The sequence below is a fragment of the Calonectris borealis genome, chromosome 2 (genome assembly GCF_964195595.1).
Source record: "Calonectris borealis chromosome 2, bCalBor7.hap1.2, whole genome shotgun sequence".
NCBI lineage: Eukaryota > Metazoa > Chordata > Aves > Procellariiformes > Procellariidae > Calonectris > Calonectris borealis.
The window spans coordinates 132,205,046-132,225,586 of record NC_134313.1 but is presented as its reverse complement, the minus strand read 5'-3'; the positions used below and the strand labels follow the sequence as shown (position 1 = coordinate 132,225,586).

The following is a 20,541-nucleotide window of genomic DNA, read 5'->3' as shown; positions in this document are numbered from 1 at the left end:
TGGCAGGGTACGAGACCGACACTCCATGCTAACTGGCGCTCCGCACTAGATGACAAGGCCTGGTTGTATGGCTTGTTTCTGACCTCCGTGGCATCGGCCCACGTGATAGACGATCCTGAGGAGGGGAAACGTCACCTAGCAGAGTGAGTCTTACCCGGCGCGAGAAACTTGGCAGACGTGTGCTTTCCAGGCCCCCGAGCTATCTATCACCTGGGAACTTGCCCAGTCAAGCAGTTCATTCCTCCAGCTATTCCCGTGGGCCCATGAAGGCAACGGAAAGCTTCTGCTCCCTTCAGCGAGCTCTGCACCGGGTAGGTAAGGCCAATGCTCTGAGATTAAAGATAAGGCCTTGTCTCTACCATCCACACAGCAATTAATAACAAAGGAATTTTTTCCTTCCTTCTGAATTCACTGCAGCTGCTGTTGCTGGTGTAGTGAAAACCCACATTAATATGACTTCATGGTGCAATCGCTGGAGAAGATCCAATAAAAATTTGGGAATAAAAATATTTTTTAAAAAATCTTAAAATTTTGCTATGAAATTACGGATTTGCTAGAAACAGAGGAAGTGTTTCTTCTTGCAAAATTCATACTCGTGTCTTACCTAGAATTGCTACTGTGATACCAGGAGTAGTGTTCATCAAATGGAAATACAATGGCTTCAGCAGTATTTCTATTTCAGATGACATCAGCTTAAGAAAGAAACACAGCAAAGTATTTACGCGCCACAGTTTGAGTCTTATAAGATACCCCAATGGCCTAAGTAAGAACAAAGGGTTTTGAGGACTTGACTTTAAAAAGTTGTTCCACAGTGAGAACCCCAGAATCCCAAATGTTACCTGCAGTTTATTGTTCAAAGATAAAGATCCCCACAGTTTTATCACAGGGCATCAACTGCAGCTTTAAAAATCCTATTTCGAGTAGGTGCCATAGCAACTAAAAATGTCAAAAGCCAACCAACACACAATGAAAAAAACAAAAGCCTGCACAGTTTACCTGCCCAAGTAGCTGTTGCTTGACCTTTTCAACCCAGAAGTTGGGTGGAAGAATTTGCTGATGATCCTACATGTAAACAGAATTTATGAACCTATCTTTTCTATACAAGAATTAATGAATACTTGTTAAAAGGAAGACTTCTTCCCAGTCCTATCACCTTTTGGTTGGCCGGTCCTTCATCAACAAGCCAAGGGAAAGTTAATGTAGTTAAAATATCATCAATCTCATGGTCCTATATGAACACAGTTCTAGTTAGAAGGACAAAGATAATCGAGACTTTCTAGTTCAAAAGTCTGAAAGCTCTTCTGCTGAGTGGGGCAGAAGTGAAACAGCAACCCAGTGTTAATGCAATAATTCAGTAACAGATTATGTCTGCAAAGTAGTACAGAAGAATTCTGTTCATTCAATTAGTGCAGAAGATGGAAAAGATTCTTTATAATTATGTTTTCCTTGTTAGATAGTTATTTAGCAACAATTGTTTTTCATGATAAAAATACCTGTTAAGTTTGCACATCTGAATCAGTTATGCCTAACATTTGGATTTACTTCTTTGACAATATAGCTAACGTTACTTTGGAAGATGGCATTACCTACAAGTACAAAGGCAGCTGCTGAAGTAAAAAAGATAGTAAGTACAGAAAAACAGTGTATGGTTTCCCAATTTCCTTGCTGGCATATTTAGATCTAATTCAGAAGACCACATAGGAATAGACGCACTAACTGTGCAATGAAGTAAATTCCACCGCATGAGAAAGTTCTGACTTAATCGACAGCTCCACTTGTGCCAGTCACCCAGCAGGGTATCAGGTCACAGGGCAGTTGGCCAGCTAAAGGCAAGCCAGTGCTAGTAAGTCTTCAGATTACCCACTGGATGAACAGGGTGAAGGCAGGACACTGATGGCAGGACATTGATGTCCTGGTAAAGGCACGACATCGATGCCTAACAACTTGCAAAAGCAACCCTTTTTGCAAATTAGCTACTTAATGGATGTTATACATTGCACAACAAGTAGTGGCCTTCTGACCTCCTCTTTTCTCTATACTCCGTATTTGCAGAAATGCAAAACTGGCTAGTGAATCTGATTTCTTTTTATACCTTTCAAAGGTTATTTGTTGCCAGAGCAGCCCAACTCTCACTCCATTTTTAGAAAGTTGAGCTCCAAACTCTAACTTTGCACCTTTAGACCTATTTCAAAGGCTTAGTCCTTCACTTTTCTCCTATGAGTAATCCCCATGCATACATTTCTTTTTCTATTGATGATAATGGAACAAACAGCAGCGTGAAAGAGTTATGAACATGATGAAAGATTATGGGATAATGCCAAGTGACTTCCATCAAAGCTGTCAGAAGAACCCCACTGTGGCCTTTTAATGTTGGAAGGCAGAACAAAGTAGAACAATTTTAAAACAGTAATTCAGCTGCTAACTTTTATAACATTACTCTTCTTCCCCTTTCCTGTTTATCTGCCCTTTAGACCTTGCCTTTCAAACTGCAATACATTTAGCATTCACTGTGGGATTGTATAAAATTTTGCACAAATATGTCCATATACATAATGCAGTAGACATGCAGAAAGCCTATGCTTCCCTACGATGCACGCACATGCTGTAAAAATCTATATAGGCAGGAATCCCACGGACTTGCTGAATGTGTTGATCAAATGTGCAGAAGTCTGATGGCTCCTGAAGATGTTCAGGTAGTAGATAATTATTTGGTGGATACATAGCGTATCCAACATGTGCTGTATCTACTGCACAGGAGCAGCTGCCATGCAGGACGTGTACAATACTCGATGCTTCTTGGACAAGATGCACTCACCACACAGGCTCACAAGTCTGCACAGAATCAAGATACATCCAGGATTGCCAGGTATTTGGTGTCGTGGTTTGACCCCAGCCAACAACCAAGCACCACGCAGCCGCTTGCTCACTCCCCCCCGGTGGGATGGGGGAGAGAAGCAGAAGAGTAAAAGTGAGAAAACTCGTGGGTTGAGATAAAGACAGTTTAATAGGGAAAGCAAAAGCTGCGCACACAAGCAAAGCGAAACAAGGAATTCATTCCCTACATCCCATCGGCAGGCAGGTGTTCAGCCATCTCCAGGAAAGCAGGGCTCCATCACGTGTAACGGTTACTTGGGAAGACAAACACCATCACTCCGAACGTCCCCCCCTCCTTCTTAGCCCAGCCTTATATGCTGAGCATGACGTCATATGGTATGGAATAGCCCATTGGCCAGCCGGGCCAGCCGTCCCGGCCACACTCGCTCCCAGCCCCCTGCGCAACTGGCAGGGCATGGGAAGATGAAAAGTCCTTGACTAGCGCAAACATTACTTAGCAACAACTAAAACATCACTGTGTTATCAACATTCTTCTCATACTACATCCAAAACACAGCACTATACCAGTTAATAGGAAGAAAACTCCATCCCAGCTGAAATCAGGACAAATCCATCCCAGCTGAAATCAGGACAAATCCTGGACAAACATGCAAAATCCTAGAATTATTAATAGAAAAGTGTTCCATTGGAAAAAAGAGGATGCCCGTGGAAATCCATATGTACAATGGCCCTGAGAATGGGAGTCCTGGCCAGCTGAGATTGACAGTTACTTGTATGTAAGTGGATAAATAGCCTTTAGCATCCTAGGGTGGTGAACCACAAACAAGTTACAGCTATAACTCAGTCTGTTCTTGTACATCTAGAGGAGATGGAAATGGTCTTTAGGGTAATTCTTTCATCTTATTCTCATTTGGACTGTTTATTACTGTTACTTACTTCTATTAGTAAAGGTCTGCAGAACTCACTGCCTGTACTAGTATCACTGCAGTGCTGCTGGAGGCACAGAACAGAAGAATATCTGGCAGTAATTAGCTCTCATGACTCCTAATTTAAGTGATTTATCATCTAGCTTGCCAAAAAGCCCAAACAATTAAACACCACAAAGCACAATTTTCTTTTTTTTCTCTGTGAAGATTCTTGCTGGAAAAAATATTAACATTATTGTTTTAACGCTCACTCTGGTCTCGGAACTCTCCATTCCAGAGAGCTTCATGGGTGCTGGCAATGCAGCACCCAATTTTTGTTCTGCACTACAGCCCATTACACCATTAAGATGCAAACAAACATGGATCCGAACACCAGTGCGTACACAGCTTGGAGAATACCCCTAACACAGGCACTGTAGCATTCTGTAGACGTTCCCTATCAGATGAGTGGTCAGAGCACCACTGATTAGCAGACTTAATCAGAATGTAACCTGGAGAAGTCAGGAGAAGACTTAATCATGAGTGTAACCTCAGGCATGCAAATGAAATCAATGAAGCTGCTCCTGAAATGAAGCACGTGCATAGGTGCCATGGCAAACCAGGGCCTGAAAAAGCTTCAGATACCTTGTCTCTAAAATAGCATGACGCCTCACTTTCCCACGGCTGGTTTTCCTCTCCTCTCATGGGTACCTCCGGGCAGAATGCAAAACCAGGAGCAGAGCTCCTGAACCCACTTGGGGAGCAGTAGTAGAGCACAGCGCTCACGTGTTTATCCAACGGCCTGACAAAAGAACTGACAGTATAAAGCTGGGGATGGGTAAAGAAATAGGTCACAGTAGAACAGTAGGAAGAAGTAGCAGTATGTTGCCAAATTTGCTTGCTTTTTTTTTTTTAAGCAAACGGATGGCCACACATGCTGACCATGACACTACAGCAAGCAGAACTCAATGAGACTTCTCTGGCACCATATCTGTTGGGCAGCCCACACCTACGTTTTAAAGCTGCCATGTTTTTGTAAGCTGATGGCAAATTTAATGCTGATTTCAAGGAGTGCTGGGTCAGGCTATGGGTGGAGAGGCTTTGCCTTTTTACAGTGCTTCAAATTTTGGACGCCAGGCCACACTCCTACTGCATACAAAATGGCTAGGCACTGCACATTGCCCAGTCATTCCGGTATGCCAGGGTTGTCATCTTCCAAACACAGGATAACAGCTGAGCCTAACCAAACTAGACAAATGCATTTTCCCAGCTCCCTCTGCAGAATTAGGGAGCTATAATTAAGGCTGCATTAGCATTTCGCTTATATTTGAAGCTTCAATCATTTGTGTTGAAGACATCCTTACCAAGTGGCAATTTGGCACACAGGGATTAAAACTTTGGGAAAAAACAGCTCTTGCACTAAATTAGTAATAAAAGTCTCACTGATTTCAACTACATAGAACGAGGCCCAGCATTACCTGCTTATCTGCAGTAGCTTAAAATCCCTGATAGGGCTGAAATACTAAATTTTCCTATAATTTTTACTTATTTTCTGAGCACTTGAATGCTATCCCTGGTTTTGCAGAGCAAGCAGAAGGTTTATGGCCTGCCTAATGACGCTTTCAGACCTAAATCCCAGCCACGTCTCCTTGCTGTAACAAGGATGCACTGCTTTGGCTGGAACTCGAGGTGTGCCTGGAAGTCCACCAGTATTGGTATCGGCACCTCCCAGGGCCAACATCAAAAAAATCCATACGTGCACATTACCTTAATGACAGTGCCAAGGAGACAGATTACAAGTTCTTCAAACACTTCAAAAAAGTGCCAACTGTTTTTTTTTATACTTTTAGTGTCCTGATTTCATTAGAGAGCGACTTGTATCCGGACACTGTGGAGCTCTAATTTGGATGAGTGCCTGAGTGCATGTTGACATTGCAGTCACCACCGCAGCCCCAAGGTGATGCAGAGGTATGCAAACCCGCTCTTTGCACCATAACGAAAGCAGAAGGGCCTCTCTGCCCAACAATTTGGTTCTCAGGTAGGCTTGCAGGTGATGCTAAGTTTCATGCCGCAACAGCTACAGGTAGTCACTGCACAAAATTCATGCCCAGGAGTAGTGATTGCTTTCTGGAAGCAAGCACCACAAAAACTTATGTTGCTGTGTAGACTGGAGGTGTAAAAAGGGTTATGAGTCTTCCACTATCTTCCTCATGTGGTAGCATTACCAACACTAAGTAACAGAGGAAATCTCCCATCAGCTATGTGCAAAGATGTTCTAAGCTGCTGACATTCATGTGTCCACGGTCATTTACACAATTCTAGATGGATTGCTAATCCATTTCTTCAACTCCAGAATACAGCAATTCAAATCCCGTCTTCAAAAGCATCTCTTCTCTGCATCCAGTTTAGAATTTGACCCAAGGTATTACACAACTGATTGCTAGTTGGATTGCTTAGACATCCTGTAGTGGACAAAAAGTAAAAAAAATCCCAATTAAACTATTCTATGCAACATTTTCAGTCGTGTGCTTCCGTATCTTCTCTATCACCCCCTTGAAAAGATTGATGAAAACCGAAAATTTCTTAAGAGTATTGACTCAAGCAAGAAAATTGTCATTCTATTGATTTCTCTTACTTATTTCTGCACTATTTCAGGCAGCCTAGAGATTCCTGGAATGAACAGACACTGAAATAATTCTCATTTATATTACTGTGTGCCATAATTAGCTGCAAGGGCCTGCTTTACTGAGGGCCTCTTTAAACCTTGTCCATCTGGTTTCCATCAAATCATCAAAAGAAACAGCAAATGTCTCCTTCAGAATAGCTGTTTCTTACTCATTACAATATTCAATTATAAGTAAATAAATTGGCAGAAATTGCGTTGCCTGTATGACATAAAGACGATCAGCTCTGATACCTGGTCTGACCTCAGAACTAAGTAGGAGAGTGCCAAGCACTCCTTCTTCTACTAAACACAGCCATCAAGCTCTTTAAATAGCATAAAAAAAGCTGCAATGGGGATTTTGATTTCCAACATATAAAGGGATGACATAGTCAGGGCAGAAGTCACTCTCATTTCTTAACAGCACTTTTACTATAGCTTAAAGCCAGTGTGTGCTAGTTTCTTAGGTACAGAGTGGCAGGCCTGAAGATGCATTGCTGCTTGTTTTAAGTATACTTGAGATTTTGCATGTATGTTAAAAACAAATCTAGCCAGACCAAGTATGCATCTGATTCCTCATCAAAATGGATATATGCTATATGGTCGTAACAATTGAAGGCAAGCATACATGACATATACCCAAATGTTCACAGGGCAGATAGTCTACAGAATTTACTGCATACTAAAGGTGAAACATAATTATTAACAAGTTAGTCATCACTGCAAACTAAACTTGTTAGCAAGCTGAGCATACCCAGAGGCTGCAGGAACACATACTCAACACCTTAAACTATCTTGTGAGGTGCTGAGATGGTAAAACCTTACTTCTTATTCCTTATACCTGGCCATTTTGTTGTGGCAGCTGATGGTTTCACTTGCTGTCCCATAGTTAAATTACCTGCTGGGTTTTGGACATCTCTGTAATACTTTTCCTGTACCACTTGTTGGTCCCAGGTTCCAACCCCTTTCATGCATGCCAGTGTCCTCTCTTTGAAGAGGACAAGTGCTGCTGGCCTTCTGGGTTTCCCAACCACATGAACTGAGCAGGCCCCTGTAAGAAAAGTTTTCACAGGAACTAGAGTAATGACTGATGGAGGCCACCCACAACAGGTATAGCAAAATTTCAAATATTCTTTATTTACTTGAAAGCCATGATAAGAAAGAGACTCAGAACCGTGCCTTAAACACTGACTTCTGCTGGTATGTCTCAGTAAATTACACTCAGTACCTCTTCCACAGCATCTTCCCTCAGCTGAGGCCCAGGCGTTTTCTTCCTCTTGAGTTCGGTGTCGAGTCTGTTCAATACCTTTAATTCCATGCTCTAGCCTGGAAAAATTTCCAGTTGGCTAAAGCCACATGGGTCAGCATTCCCCAGACTTATGACATCTGTAATTTTTTGCTCCTTCTAATAAAATGAGGACATTTCAGAGATACCCTGTTTCTGTCTCATCTCTGAAACTGTTTTCTTTCATATAATTTCATCTGCCTAACACTCCTCTTAGATGCAACTCCATGGTGTAAAACATAGTATCAAGCAGGTAAGCTATATAAACAAAGTAGTAGAGATTTCACTCTCCTTGGTTTTATCCGGAAATTGTGCGTTCTCTCATCTCAAAAAACCTAATCATTACAAACTAAGAATTTCTATTACATCATGGTATTAGTCTATTTTAAAGCTATGAGAAATGCAGTGTTAATTCTTCTTTGAGCTTTTTAAAAACTCAATTGATAACATCAGTTTGGATTTCATTATGTTATCGCCTCCCCACAGTTTCAAATTCTTTGCCTTCCATTTTCCAGGCATCTTGACTTACATTAAAATGAATTGTGCATCTTACTGTGGTTATTCAACAACTTTTCTAAAAATATATCATAAGCTGATTTCCAACAGCTGACACAAAATGCTGACATAATTCAGATACTCTCATTAAAGGAGAAGAAGTATGAAAATAATTTTTTATTAATTTTCAAATATAAACCAAGAATTTCTGCATTTGCTTATCCGATGCAAATGATCTCCGCTATGGTCAGTCCCAGCATCAATTCTTATAGATATTTTATATCATCATAACGGATTGTGTTTAATCACTGCAACATAGTAAAATCAATTTTTGAGAGTTAAAAAGAAGAATGGAACAAAATCGGTGACAAGATCCAATGTTGTTCCACATTCCTTGCAGAGTACCCCAGAGAACACAGCAACCCTGCTGTCTCAGCAGCCTTACACTCATTCATGAGTTCTATCCATTCTACAGATTTTATCTTTTGCACTTCTTAGCCCTCCTAAGGATATTACCTTTCTTGACTCAAGCATTCACAGTGCCATGTGGCTGTTCCCACACACACAACAAGCAGTGGTACCTCTAGTCAGACCGCAGTACTCTTGCTCAAGTCAGATACTATCTTTCTGCACGAGTGTGCAGAGACATTCCTCTGCCTAACAGTAACCCATGGCCTCGTGCCAGACCCGGACTGAAGTGCAAGAACTAATAAGCCAAGCTTTTTGCAACAAACCTAACTGTAGGCCAGGATCCCCTGCCAGCCCAGTCCTCCTCTTCCTTGGGTCATCCTTGCCTTCCATTAGTTAACTAACACTTAATGTCAATGGAATAATAGACAATAAAGCAATCAAAACCCAAATCAGAGCCAGAATTTTCCCTTTTACATATGTAACAACAAAGAACCACCCAGTGCATTTAAGAACAGACATAAAGTAACCTGCTTAGTAGTAGTACGAATAGTAGTTGCTGTAGGCGATGATAGAAGCATAGAGAAAGAACTACTTCACTTTCAAAGTCTGAGCTCTAAGTCAGATTGTCAGATGCTACAACAGATGAAAAGACGGTAGATGGAACCTCAGGTAGGCCAATTACCAGCTTCAAATGTTAGCTCTGCATCACAGTCAGTGCCAGTTGGGCACTGAGTTTCTATACAGTAAGTACATTATGTAAGAACCTTTGCTGCACAATTAGCCAACCACAGCATGAATGCTGGTGGTCGCTTTGTGATGCCAGCCAAACTGAACGTTAAGCTCCAGCCTAACGCTTTTTTGTTTGTTTATTTTGGTGAGGGTTTTTTTTTTGTTTTGGTCTTTTTTTGTTCTTTTGTTGGTGGTGGTGGAGGTGGGGTTTTTTAAATGCTTTTGATTAGAAAGATTTATGATCTATTAATCCTGGAAATCTCACTGATAAATCCAGTCCTGTTTTCAGCCTACAGGGATGATACTGCCTTTGCAAAGAGCAAAGCTTCAACCAAAAATCCAAGATTTTTTTTCCTGCAAGCACCATAAGTCCCAGTTAACAAAATCAAATGCAATAGACAGAAACTCAGCCCTTGAGTAAGTCTGCATTTTTAATACACTACTCCTACCTGCAGTAGAAGCTGAAAAAGCAACCTGTAAAATGATGAAGTGATTATCAACCCAATGGGCTTCGATGCATAATGAGGCCAATCAGCACTTTTTCACAACAAGATGCTTTGTTTTGGGCCTTACAGGACAAAGTCTCTAACAAGTTGCATGCTGGTGGTCAGTTAAAAATGAAGTTACTATAATTGCAGACTGCCAAAGACTTCTACGTTTCTGTCAGTATAAAACCCTCAGCTTACTCCCTTCATCCAGAACATCCAAGATTTTAATTCACAAATCTTGATGGGTATAACCCTCAGTAAGAGAAAAAGTATGTAATTTTATCAGCAGTGTTTCTGTACAATCTGCTAGAAGGCCTAGTATACATTCATATGTGTCTTGTTCATTTTACAATTACTTAATTTCAGCATTTAAAGATTCCTCTAATAGCAGTTATAAAATCCCACTTTGTCCCAATGCTTATGTAGAAGAGAGTTGTACCAGTTCCACTTCCAGAAACCAATTTAGTTTGCTTAACACATTGCCTTGCACCACCATTATCTTCATATTCTACTAAAGGTTAGAACGAGTCAGCCAGGGAAATTCCTGGAAGCAAAAAAAAAAAAAACACACCAGAATTAAAAACATATCAGAATGGACAAACAGTAAGAGGAACAGGATACAAATATGTATTAACTACCAGATGGAATCCACAAGGAAATAAAGACTGCTCAAAAACATTTTGTCTCATTTTGTCAGAAACGGAAAGGAACAACCATAAATTCTGGAAACAGTCATTAAAGACACTATGCATTAATAATAGCCAACGGAAAAAAATAAAAACAAACCAAAAAACAAGGAAATCTGATGGCACAGTATAAAAGCACCCATTCTCCTATCTCCCAAATCTAAAGACAATCTTTCTGCCCTGCAACTATCTCTGCCTTCTCTGCTGTTTAAGTGATAATTCCTGAGGATTTCAGAAAATTGCCCACATGAAGCTTGCAGAAAAAGAAAGGAAAACATATACATACCTGTTTCTTTCTCTCAGACTGTGGATCAATCATTACATTTATAAGAGAAGGTGTTTGCCTGTCAGCGACACTGGCTTTCAGAGCATTCTGCAATTCTTCTGGCGTTTTAACAAAGTATCCTTTACCTCCAAAGGCAGACATAATTTCCTCATAGTGTGAATTAGGCAGGAGAGAAACAGGAGGTACACTGTAATGAAAAGGAAAACCTCTGATTAATGGCAGGGAAGAATTGCCAGACTGACCAATGTAATTACTTCAGCACCAATTTTAAAGTGTAAGATGATTATTGTGCTGGCCTGATGAATTCTTCAGGGCTGGAAGAACTATGTTTCCTATACCACTTAAGCTACATTTATAGGGTAGCATACTCATTTTCATCTTCTGGAGACATCCCTGAGCAAAGATTTAGCCTAGTTCTCTTGGTACAGAGATCTCAGCTCCAGAAGCAGAAGCCCAGTGTAAACTCAGAACACAAGTCTCAGGTAATTTTGGAGACTATCATGATTTTGGAGGTTAGCCCACTATGAACTCTGTACTGCGTGGCCTGAACTGCTGCAGAAACCTGAGATGACTAATAGAGAGTCACCTCTCTGCTGCACTGTTGTGTAAACAATAGTCTGGAATTAGGTTGGTTGCTTGCTATTGGTAACTGGTTCTTACTTATATGAACTTAGCCTAGGACTAAGTTCACTTTATGAAAAATTTCAGTCTGGATCACAAAGCATTAAAAGTGAAGAGAATGACCATTTTGGTCACTTCTTCCTTAATTAACAGGACGTACTTTGAAGATGCTCACCATGTAGCAGGATCTCCAAACTTCAACATCTCGTTCCAGGCATCTGCATCCAAACCGGTGTAAATCCCATTGTTGTTTACTACGATAATCAGGATTGGCAAGTTGTATCTACAAAAAAATGCATTTGGAAGAATTCTGAAATACTTGCACCTTTCTGTAAGGTGTTAAAAGTATTACTTTTCCTTAAAAGTAAAAGGAAAATAAATTAAAAACAAACAAACAAACAAACAAACCTTCCACCTGAAACATGATCTACTCGTCACTGGTAACACATTATGTCACAACAGCATAAAAACGACCATGTATTTTTTTTTGGCTTTTAAGAATACCCCATATAACAGCAGCGTCCTTGGCCTTCTAGTTAAATTGATCCTGGCAATATATGAAGAGGGTCGTCTTGAGCAAAAACCAGTTACCTGCAAATAGTCTCCACCTCCATCCCAGAAAACCCGAAAGCACTATCTCCTTCTATGCAGATGACTCGCTTTTCAGGTGTTTGGTCTTTAGCTACCATTGCAGCTGCTATAGCAAAAGCAAGTCCGACTCCCATCGTTCCAAAAGTACCTGCATCAAGCCTAAAGGGGAGAATACAGAATTACTATCCCTTTATTTTCACTCAAACTTTTAAGTTAATCCATGGTGACTTATCTTTTCTTTTAATAATTTGCCATACACTATTCAAATGCTGTTTCATAAACAATTGGTATAAAGAGATACCAGATGTATGGATTATTATATTCAGTCAAACATTTGATAAGACTGCAAATGTTTTAAGTGATATAAACATACTGGAACTCTAATTAAAATTAAAAGCTCTTATACAGTAGTCGAACTACAATAAATAACTATTCTTGTATGCTTTTAGCTTGCATAGTAACAATATTTCAAAAACATTCAATTACTGTAGAGATAGGCAGACTACATGAAATCTTTCTATATTTAATTCCTTGAAAATATAACTAGAAGTCTGAAAGCCATCAGTTAAATACTGCTGTTCAAATTTTAGTCTTCTGTTCAACTTTTGAAATCAAATTGAAAGTTGTAATTAAGTTAGATCATTTCAGCCAGAAGCGCATAATGGATACAAAAGTACAGAAAGAACTGCATTATTCTAGGGTTAACTTTTCAAATTTGCTTTCAGATATGTACAATGCAATCTGAAAAGACAATCATGAACATTACTGTGCCCTTATTTTAAATAAGGGGGAAAAATGCAAACTCTTCCCCCAACTTTACTATAAGTAGGGTTTTTTTGTTTGGTTGGTTGTTTTTTGTTTACAAAGAAGTAATTGGGTTCATTTAGGACTTTAGTGCTACTTTCACAAGAAGGCACAAGCTTCACAGTCAGATCAGAAGTTTCACCTCACCAGAGAGAATTAACTTCCCCCCACCCCCACTGAAGAAACAGCACTTAATTCCCACTTATATTAAAACTAGACTACACATTTAAAGTGACATACCAACACTTCCAAATTTGAGTGCCTACGTTTCAGGCATGCAGGTTTTCATGAAGTGTGCCCAATATATAATCCAATTTTCAAAATGAGTTGATTCTTCTTAAGTTTTCCCTGTTTTTAAGTGTGTTTCAAAGAAAAACTCTTCATATGAATTCTTTTCAACATGAGAATCCCAACAATTGTTTTTATTTTAAATCAGTATTTACCACAGACTCTGAGCACAGAAAAAAACATCTAGATCAGGGAATTCAACATGATGCTTCCCACTCACCTTCCACAAAAGAGTGAGAAACTATCACCATTCTGTTACAGAGCACACAGACAAGTCACACAGAATTGTTAAAATCTATGACAGGTCACCAGTATATGAGTGGAAAACTTCCCTTAACCCCTCTCTCAACATACTAAACTTTTTTTTATTTAGAACCTTTGAAAAGGATTACAAAAATTCTGGACCATCACACTTCTCAGCTAAATGAAAACATTTATACATAGATCTAGCCTGTTGAGTCAGCACAACAAAGGAAATACCACACCTTTGACGGGGATAGTAATTTGGAAGCATAGTTCGTCCAATGTCCATGGTGTTTGCTCCCTCACTTACTAAGATGCAGTCCTTGGGTATCAGTTCTCTGATGTGATGAAAGACTGTGTAATAATTCATAGGCAGGGATTTCTGTAACGCTAGTCCCTTAAAGATAAGAAATATTAGTAACTCCTATGCATAAATTTACAATATGGTGCAGAACTAAGACATATAAATAGTAACGATGGAAATAAAAATGCACCCTGCTAGGTAAGGCTGAAGTATTTGGTCTTCCATGCACTACATCAAGGTTACTCCTTCTGTATTTATCCTGGTGACACAGTGTATTTATCAGATGCTCACTCAGCTCAGCAACCCGTGGATAGCCTATCATTAACAGGAAGCTATTAAAACTCAGTTTAACCTGAGAGGCACGTGAAATTTTTCTGCCCATAGGTTTGACTATTGATAACCCTAAGTGAGCTGTCATCTGTGTGCTGGGAGATAGTTCGAAAGAGTGATCTCCTAGAACTAATTTATTTTAGATCCCAATCTCGGAAAGATGCATCTGAACTTGCAGAATATAGTTGCATAAAGTTAGGCACATGCCAAGCATCTGTGGGCTTTTGGCCTTAATAGCTACTTGCTTTTAACATAGATTATACTTCCACCAGCACTGCTAAGAGCTAAACAGTAAAATTACAGGAGAAAACTAAGAATGCATCTTCACATAAGCTAGCTTCCACCTGGAGCACTTGGAAGTCCTTGGAGTACCCATCCATTGCTTAGAAGTCACTGCCCATAATACAGCAGTACTGGCTGCAGTCTTCTACTACTGGCTTTAAGAACCCAATCCCAAAGTTCAACGACTTCCACACAGTTTGAATTTATACAAAACCTAGAATACTTAACTTACAGTTAAGTATCAAGACTTAACTTGCAGTTCATAAGCCTGACAAGAGTAAGCCTGTAGCAGAATGGTATAAATTTTCGAAGTCTGGGTGACATGACTGTCCGAAGTAATTGAGGAGCTTGGCTATAGACCAGTGACAAAACTGACTATGCATCGGTATCTGTTAAGGCGAGAAACCTCCTCTTTTCTTTAATATAACGCTACCTTTGATCTTTCCTCATTGTTCATTATTTTCTCTCTCAGCCTCTTCCACCACTCTGAATTAGAAGGATATTCCAATGGTCTTTCGCTGAATTCTTCTAAGAGCTGGAACAACATTGAAATATTGCAGAGATTTCTTTCAACATACTTAAAAAAAACATCACGAACACCAAGAATAACATTATCAAGAAAGATCTCAGCACAATCACAGTAATACTAATCAGAACCTTTAAAATTTAATCTGGGAGTAGACTGGATGCACAGCATGAGTATGTTGCCTAAAATATGGTTTTCCTTGATCAGGTTTTTTTTTCTTTTTTCTTTTTTTTTAAATGGGTAACTTACTTTATATAAATCAGAGGAAATCAAGGTCAAAACAGGAGGACATCTGACATTACGTTACCTGCTTAGTCACGGTGTTTATGTCACCTAATAAAATTGCAGCTGGCCTCACATTATTCCCCAGCTCTTCTGCACAAATATCAATCTATATTTCAAAAAGAGAGACCACATTAATTCAAGGATTATTAAAGAGATTTTTTTTTCAGTTCAAGTGAGGAACATTGTCTAACAATGTCTTCATACCTTGTTGTGGCCGTACAGATAACTTCCTCTGCCTTTCATTGAAACAACATTAGGAAATACTTTATTCAAAGTAAAATCCTATGGTACATACCCATTTTAATAAAAGTTCATATATGTCCTTAGAATTGACTGCTTGCTTCTTTCAAGCTCTTACAGACAGTATTGAACTTCATTAGAACACTAAGGAGAAGGTGGTGGTGATTTTACTGATAATTATATGAGAACTAAAAATCTAGGCTTAGGTATACCCTTAAAGTCTACACAAAGCAGTAATTTTCTTACTGAGAAAAGTTTGTGTATGCTACTTGATAGCAAGAATTTGGCTAGTATGTAGAAACTGAAAAGTAAATTGGGACCACTGAAGAAGCTTCCCCACTTTCTTTATCAGTGATGTACGAGACCTCTAAGGTTACATGGAATACTAACTTATGACCAGGTCACACAGGCTACGAACTGAATCAGTATTTTAATACTAATCCCTGACCGTGGAAAAAAATTACTTTAAGTGAGACGAGAAAATATTTTTCTTTACCTTCTTTAGAGAAAGAAAACACAAAAGATGTATTATTTCATAAGTCAAAAGGAATTCTAGCTTAAAAATTTATGTTATTCCTCTGGAAAAGATACAAAGTTTGGAAGCTGAGATTATGTTCCAGATCACTGAAGTAGGCCAGTCAGCATACTGAATCAACTACTACTCTTTAATCACAGACATTAAGGGAAGAGATTTTAAAGACACAAACAATTTAACAACTTGTCCTTCTAAGAGCTGGCAGATCGCCAAATACATTAATTAGTTAAATAGCCTTTCTTTCTCTTTTCTTATTAACATTTCTGAGTGACTGAACTCTTATAATGACTGACTCTGTATCTGAAAGTAATTCTATTTCAAAAAAATCCAGCTGAGAGAGCAGTCAAACAGTATGAAAGGTTTCACAATTTAAGACAATTTTCTTTCAATCACAGAAATTCCAATGCTCCAAAGATCACACAAGTATCATGAGTCTAATCCTGTATTAGTAACTACATAGAAGTTATGTACGCTCATTACAGCGGCACCAAGTCCTTGACAGCTGTAACCATTTTTAGAAAAAATAAGGAAGTAAAAAAAATAATTAAAGAAATCAGAATTACTTCTGGAGAACTACCATAACTATATGCACTGTATTGCACTGTCCATAGGGCAGTATTTGTGACATGAAGTACACTACCAAACTAATTTACAGTAATTGCTCTAGGCAATGCTAACACACAGAGAACTTCCTTCAAGTGATTATCATTTTCCTGCTTACCTGAATAACCTTTACATCTTGTCGAAACCTTGGTGGAAGACCAAAATGCAAAATCCAATTCAACCTTGCACCAAGCAAGATGATTACATCAGCATGCTGTAATGCCCTAATAAAGGGAAATAAGAGAATCAGATAAAGAGGAATTATTATTAAATTTAATAGTGTTTTCAAAATTAGAAGTAATCCTAACCACCACAGCAAACCCCAGAATATAATCCTTTCTCTAAGCTGTTTGCTTAGCCCCGAAACCACGTATCCTTTTACATAGCCAATCATCAAGCCATTCTTGAGTTTAGGAACTCAAGAAGAAAATTAATTACTATTTTCCTAACACACTGTGTTTGGGAAAGGAATCATTACACTAGGAGACTAACAAGATGCTATATTGATGCTGAGGTTAAAGCACAAGACTCATTACTGTGATACTGGCAACAGTGGGTGCCAAAATGAAGATTGCTGTGGACCTCTCAGTTTAGACTCCTGCTAATTTACCTTTCAGCTGCCTAAACATTATTTGGTATATTCTTTTATTCTCTGTTTTTCTTAACAGCATGCTTAACAGTGATAAAGCTAAGATGCTCAACCACGGACAATATTTTAATCTCAAAGTATATAAATGCTCCACCTGCAAGCTGACTCTATGCATACTCATACCTAGTAGGGTTCTTATAGTTCACTCACATTAATTTTGCCAAGCCAAAAGGAGGTCTTATAAAGTTACTTTAAACATAGTCCTTCAGTGTAGTTTAAAATACCTTAGTTTTCTTTTTAAATAAACTGCAATTTAATGACAGTGTATTTCAAACACCGTGCAGAGACAGCAGATAGCAGAACTTAAACTGCAATGTGTGCATCCTAAGCTTCTGTTTATGGTGTTAAAAGAAAAAGCTAGTAGTTTGTCTAGTGCACTACGTTAAACATTTAACATAAACTGTTTACCAGTTTCATTTTATGTTATGAAATACATACTAACAACATTGATACATCCACTTGCCATAGGTTTCATAGTTACAGAATATTAGCTCTCAGATAAAGTATCTTCCCGGCCACCATTCTAAGCATTGTCAAAAGTGATCCACCCAAATCTGTTGTCTCTTTCCAAATAAGATCTTCAGTGCTCTAAGATGAGGTGCACAATGTGGTTGAAAAATTTTTGTTGTATGCATTTTGTCTTCCCTGGCATCTGTAGACCACCACAATTCCTAGTTGTTTCTCAGATGTTAGGATTAGAAGCCTTGCTTTATATTTACGTTGATCTTGCTGCAGCTACACAATTTGGATGGTTATCAGGAACTACTCCTTTTGCCATTGGTGTAGGCAAAAAAGGCAGTCCACAAAGGTCCACCAACTTTTTGATGTTGTTTTCAGCACGAGAATAAGCAGCACCTGAACGAAATGAAAGAGACTGCTTAATGCTACAGAAACCTACGGTATTAGCTTGAATTTCAATTAATCTGATTACATTAGTGGCAGAAACAGTACTATTTCCCATTATGAAAGCTGCTTTTTATTTTTCATTCTGGAGAACTGAAAACAAAACATGCCAAACTACAGGTATTTGGGTTCAAATTTCCCATATTTTTGAGAAAAGCTTTTTTTTTTTTTTAAAGACTTCAGATGAACTATTTAGTTATTTCTGTAAAGCAGGGCAGAGAAAAATATGAGATTCTGTTTATCTAAAATGACAATTTTGTGTGGGTGAAGTTCAGTATTACGGGGTAGAGACTTCTGCAGCAGCAACAGGAGATGACGTTTGTGTTGTGTCATGTCATTTTTTGCTTGCCCCCTGCACGTCATTGTATCACATATTCCACAACAATCTGCCCAAACAGGTCTACTATAAGCCTTTAATGAAAAAAGAGAAGCTCAGAGAAGACCGTGTAAAGATATGTGTTTGTGCACACATTTACTCTCATGCTACCTTCAGTACAAGGCTGCTAAATTAAGGTTGCCCAGGCAATCTAGAATAACTCACTGGTCCTTGTGCAATGACTTAAGTCCATGAGTCTTAAAACCTGAAGAATAAACTTCTGTATTTCTTCCAAAAGTTCTGCTAACAACAATACATAGCAGAAAGTCCAGATATATTTGTTAAGTGGATTCTCAATTCTTGACATCAACAAAACACATATCTATGTATTTTTGAGTTTTCTACCTTTCACTTTCAAAGAACACCCTTTTGTTCATGTGTATCAAGTCAGAAAGGGGAAAAAAAAACCCTCTCCTGATCTACCTTCTGTCTACTGTTTCATTATCTAATCAATTATAAGATCCATGTCATCTCAATCATTTCACTCCCTGATTAAATGTAGAACCCACGTCTGCAGGAAAACAGCCTGGGTGAAACAAGGTGGTTACTTCAATTCTGTTCCTAGCAGACCTGTCTCTTCAACTGAAACACCACTGCAGTGACTAACATTCCACAAGGAGGGACAAAATAAGCGAACCAGCACAGAGAATAATTATTCTCCATCTTTAGGGACACGTCTATTTCAGGAATGAAATACACTGGCAGAGTACAACGGAAAGTCTGTAAAACAGCAATAACAGCAACACCTGCTGTGTTGCTTCATGTCTCCACACAGGTAGGCTGGCACTTTCAGTAAGTCCAAATGGAAAAATGACCTTTGGTTATTCTGATTCTTGCTATATATGCCAGAGCATCAGACAGAGAATACCACTTCTGTATTCTAACAGAATTTGTTTGGAATTTTGGAAGTGATCCCTTGGTATTGGCTCTAGGCTTAAGACAATGGTTATCCAATTTTTTTCTACATAAACTTGTATTTTATCAATTGACTTTTCTCTTAAACTAGATGAAAAAGACAACAGTTACACAACAGAATAAAAGTATTCTAAAATACAGCAGATTTTAACATCAAATTTCGAAGAAGTTTGTGGTTTTCATTTTGGTTTTTTTCTTGATTGTTTGTTTGTTTTAATAGAGAGTGAAAAGGAGATGGCTAACACTTATGGGGAAAAGAAAGCCCTTTGGTCATTGTTCTTGTCCAGAACTTGTACAGTTCAAAGCTACATCAAAGCATTCTACCTTTGCCAATGATTAGCAGAGGCTGCTTGGAATGAGCAATGATAGCCACGGCTTTGCATACAGCAGAGTGTTCAGCCGTGCTGACGGGAGGTGGCAGGCAGCATTCAACGTACCTGGAAGTCAAGCAAAACAAAAGAGGCTCTTCAAAAACTTCAAAACAAGAAATGTTGAAAGATAAAACCTATTGTTTAGCATAAAACCACAGTTGCTACACAACATGTTACTCATAGCATTTATCAGAACAGGATGTATTTTTTTAAAACAGGCTTTGAAGTTTTTCTTGCATGTTTCTTTAATCTTATAGGTAGTTCTGTTCCAGAGATTTACAAAGTGACATCATTGTACTACCATCATATTAATTCATTCCTTTTCCACACATTTCATTACAAACTATAATCTATACCACATGTTATGATGGAATGTTACATTTAGAGGCTGGATTTTCAGTATCATTTCAACCTTGTGCAAATTATTTAATCTCTTGCTCTTGTTTATCTTTTTCTTGTTTTAAGAAAAGAAAATACAAAAGTAACTTAAAGCTAAAATTTCTTTTATTCAGTGACTTGAAAAGTAATGAATATAAGCTTTACGCACTTGACAGAGCTCTTATTCACCTGAAGATTCACAAAATCCCCAGGTATGTCAATATAGCAGGAACCTGGACGACCATATATGCTGGTTCTTACAGCCTAGAAAACAGATAATCACAGTTTTCACCACTGTTTGAAAGGATTTTAAAAATCTTTATGTGTAAAAAACAAGAAAACCCTTCTGTACGCAGAGAAGGAACGTGCTGTTTCATACTGCTGAATTGACCACCACAGGGATTGATTTATACCAATAAATTCAAGTTTTGATAGCTATTTACATCTTCCCCTCTATGCCAGCTGACTCCTTTCAGCAGATGCACAGTATTAGACTGTAAATTCTTTGTTTAATT

The 20,541-nt window shown here is 38.6% G+C and overlaps 1 protein-coding gene across 7 annotated transcripts in view; it reads right to left on the bottom strand.

Annotated features, from left to right (window-relative positions):
* Positions 1 to 8,344: 8,344 nt before the first annotated feature.
* The window catches only part of HACL1 (2-hydroxyacyl-CoA lyase 1), a 25,843-nt gene continuing 13,646 nt past the window's right edge, over positions 8,345 to 20,541 (bottom strand). For all 7 annotated transcript variants that reach the window (XM_075143469.1, XM_075143470.1, XM_075143471.1 and 4 more), the window contains 11 exons: positions 20,196 to 20,290; positions 19,602 to 19,714; positions 17,803 to 17,938; positions 16,553 to 16,658; positions 15,079 to 15,162; positions 14,679 to 14,780; positions 13,572 to 13,726; positions 11,995 to 12,153; positions 11,579 to 11,686; positions 10,783 to 10,969; positions 8,345 to 10,354 (listed from right to left, as the gene is read on the bottom strand). In XM_075143469.1, the coding sequence (XP_074999570.1) occupies positions 10,322 to 10,354; positions 10,783 to 10,969; positions 11,579 to 11,686; positions 11,995 to 12,153; positions 13,572 to 13,726; positions 14,679 to 14,780; positions 15,079 to 15,162; positions 16,553 to 16,658; positions 17,803 to 17,938; positions 19,602 to 19,714; positions 20,196 to 20,290 (1,278 nt within the window). In that variant the 3' untranslated portion in view covers positions 8,345 to 10,321. The remainder of the gene's footprint in view (positions 10,355 to 10,782; positions 10,970 to 11,578; positions 11,687 to 11,994; positions 12,154 to 13,571; positions 13,727 to 14,678; positions 14,781 to 15,078; positions 15,163 to 16,552; positions 16,659 to 17,802; positions 17,939 to 19,601; positions 19,715 to 20,195; positions 20,291 to 20,541) is intronic.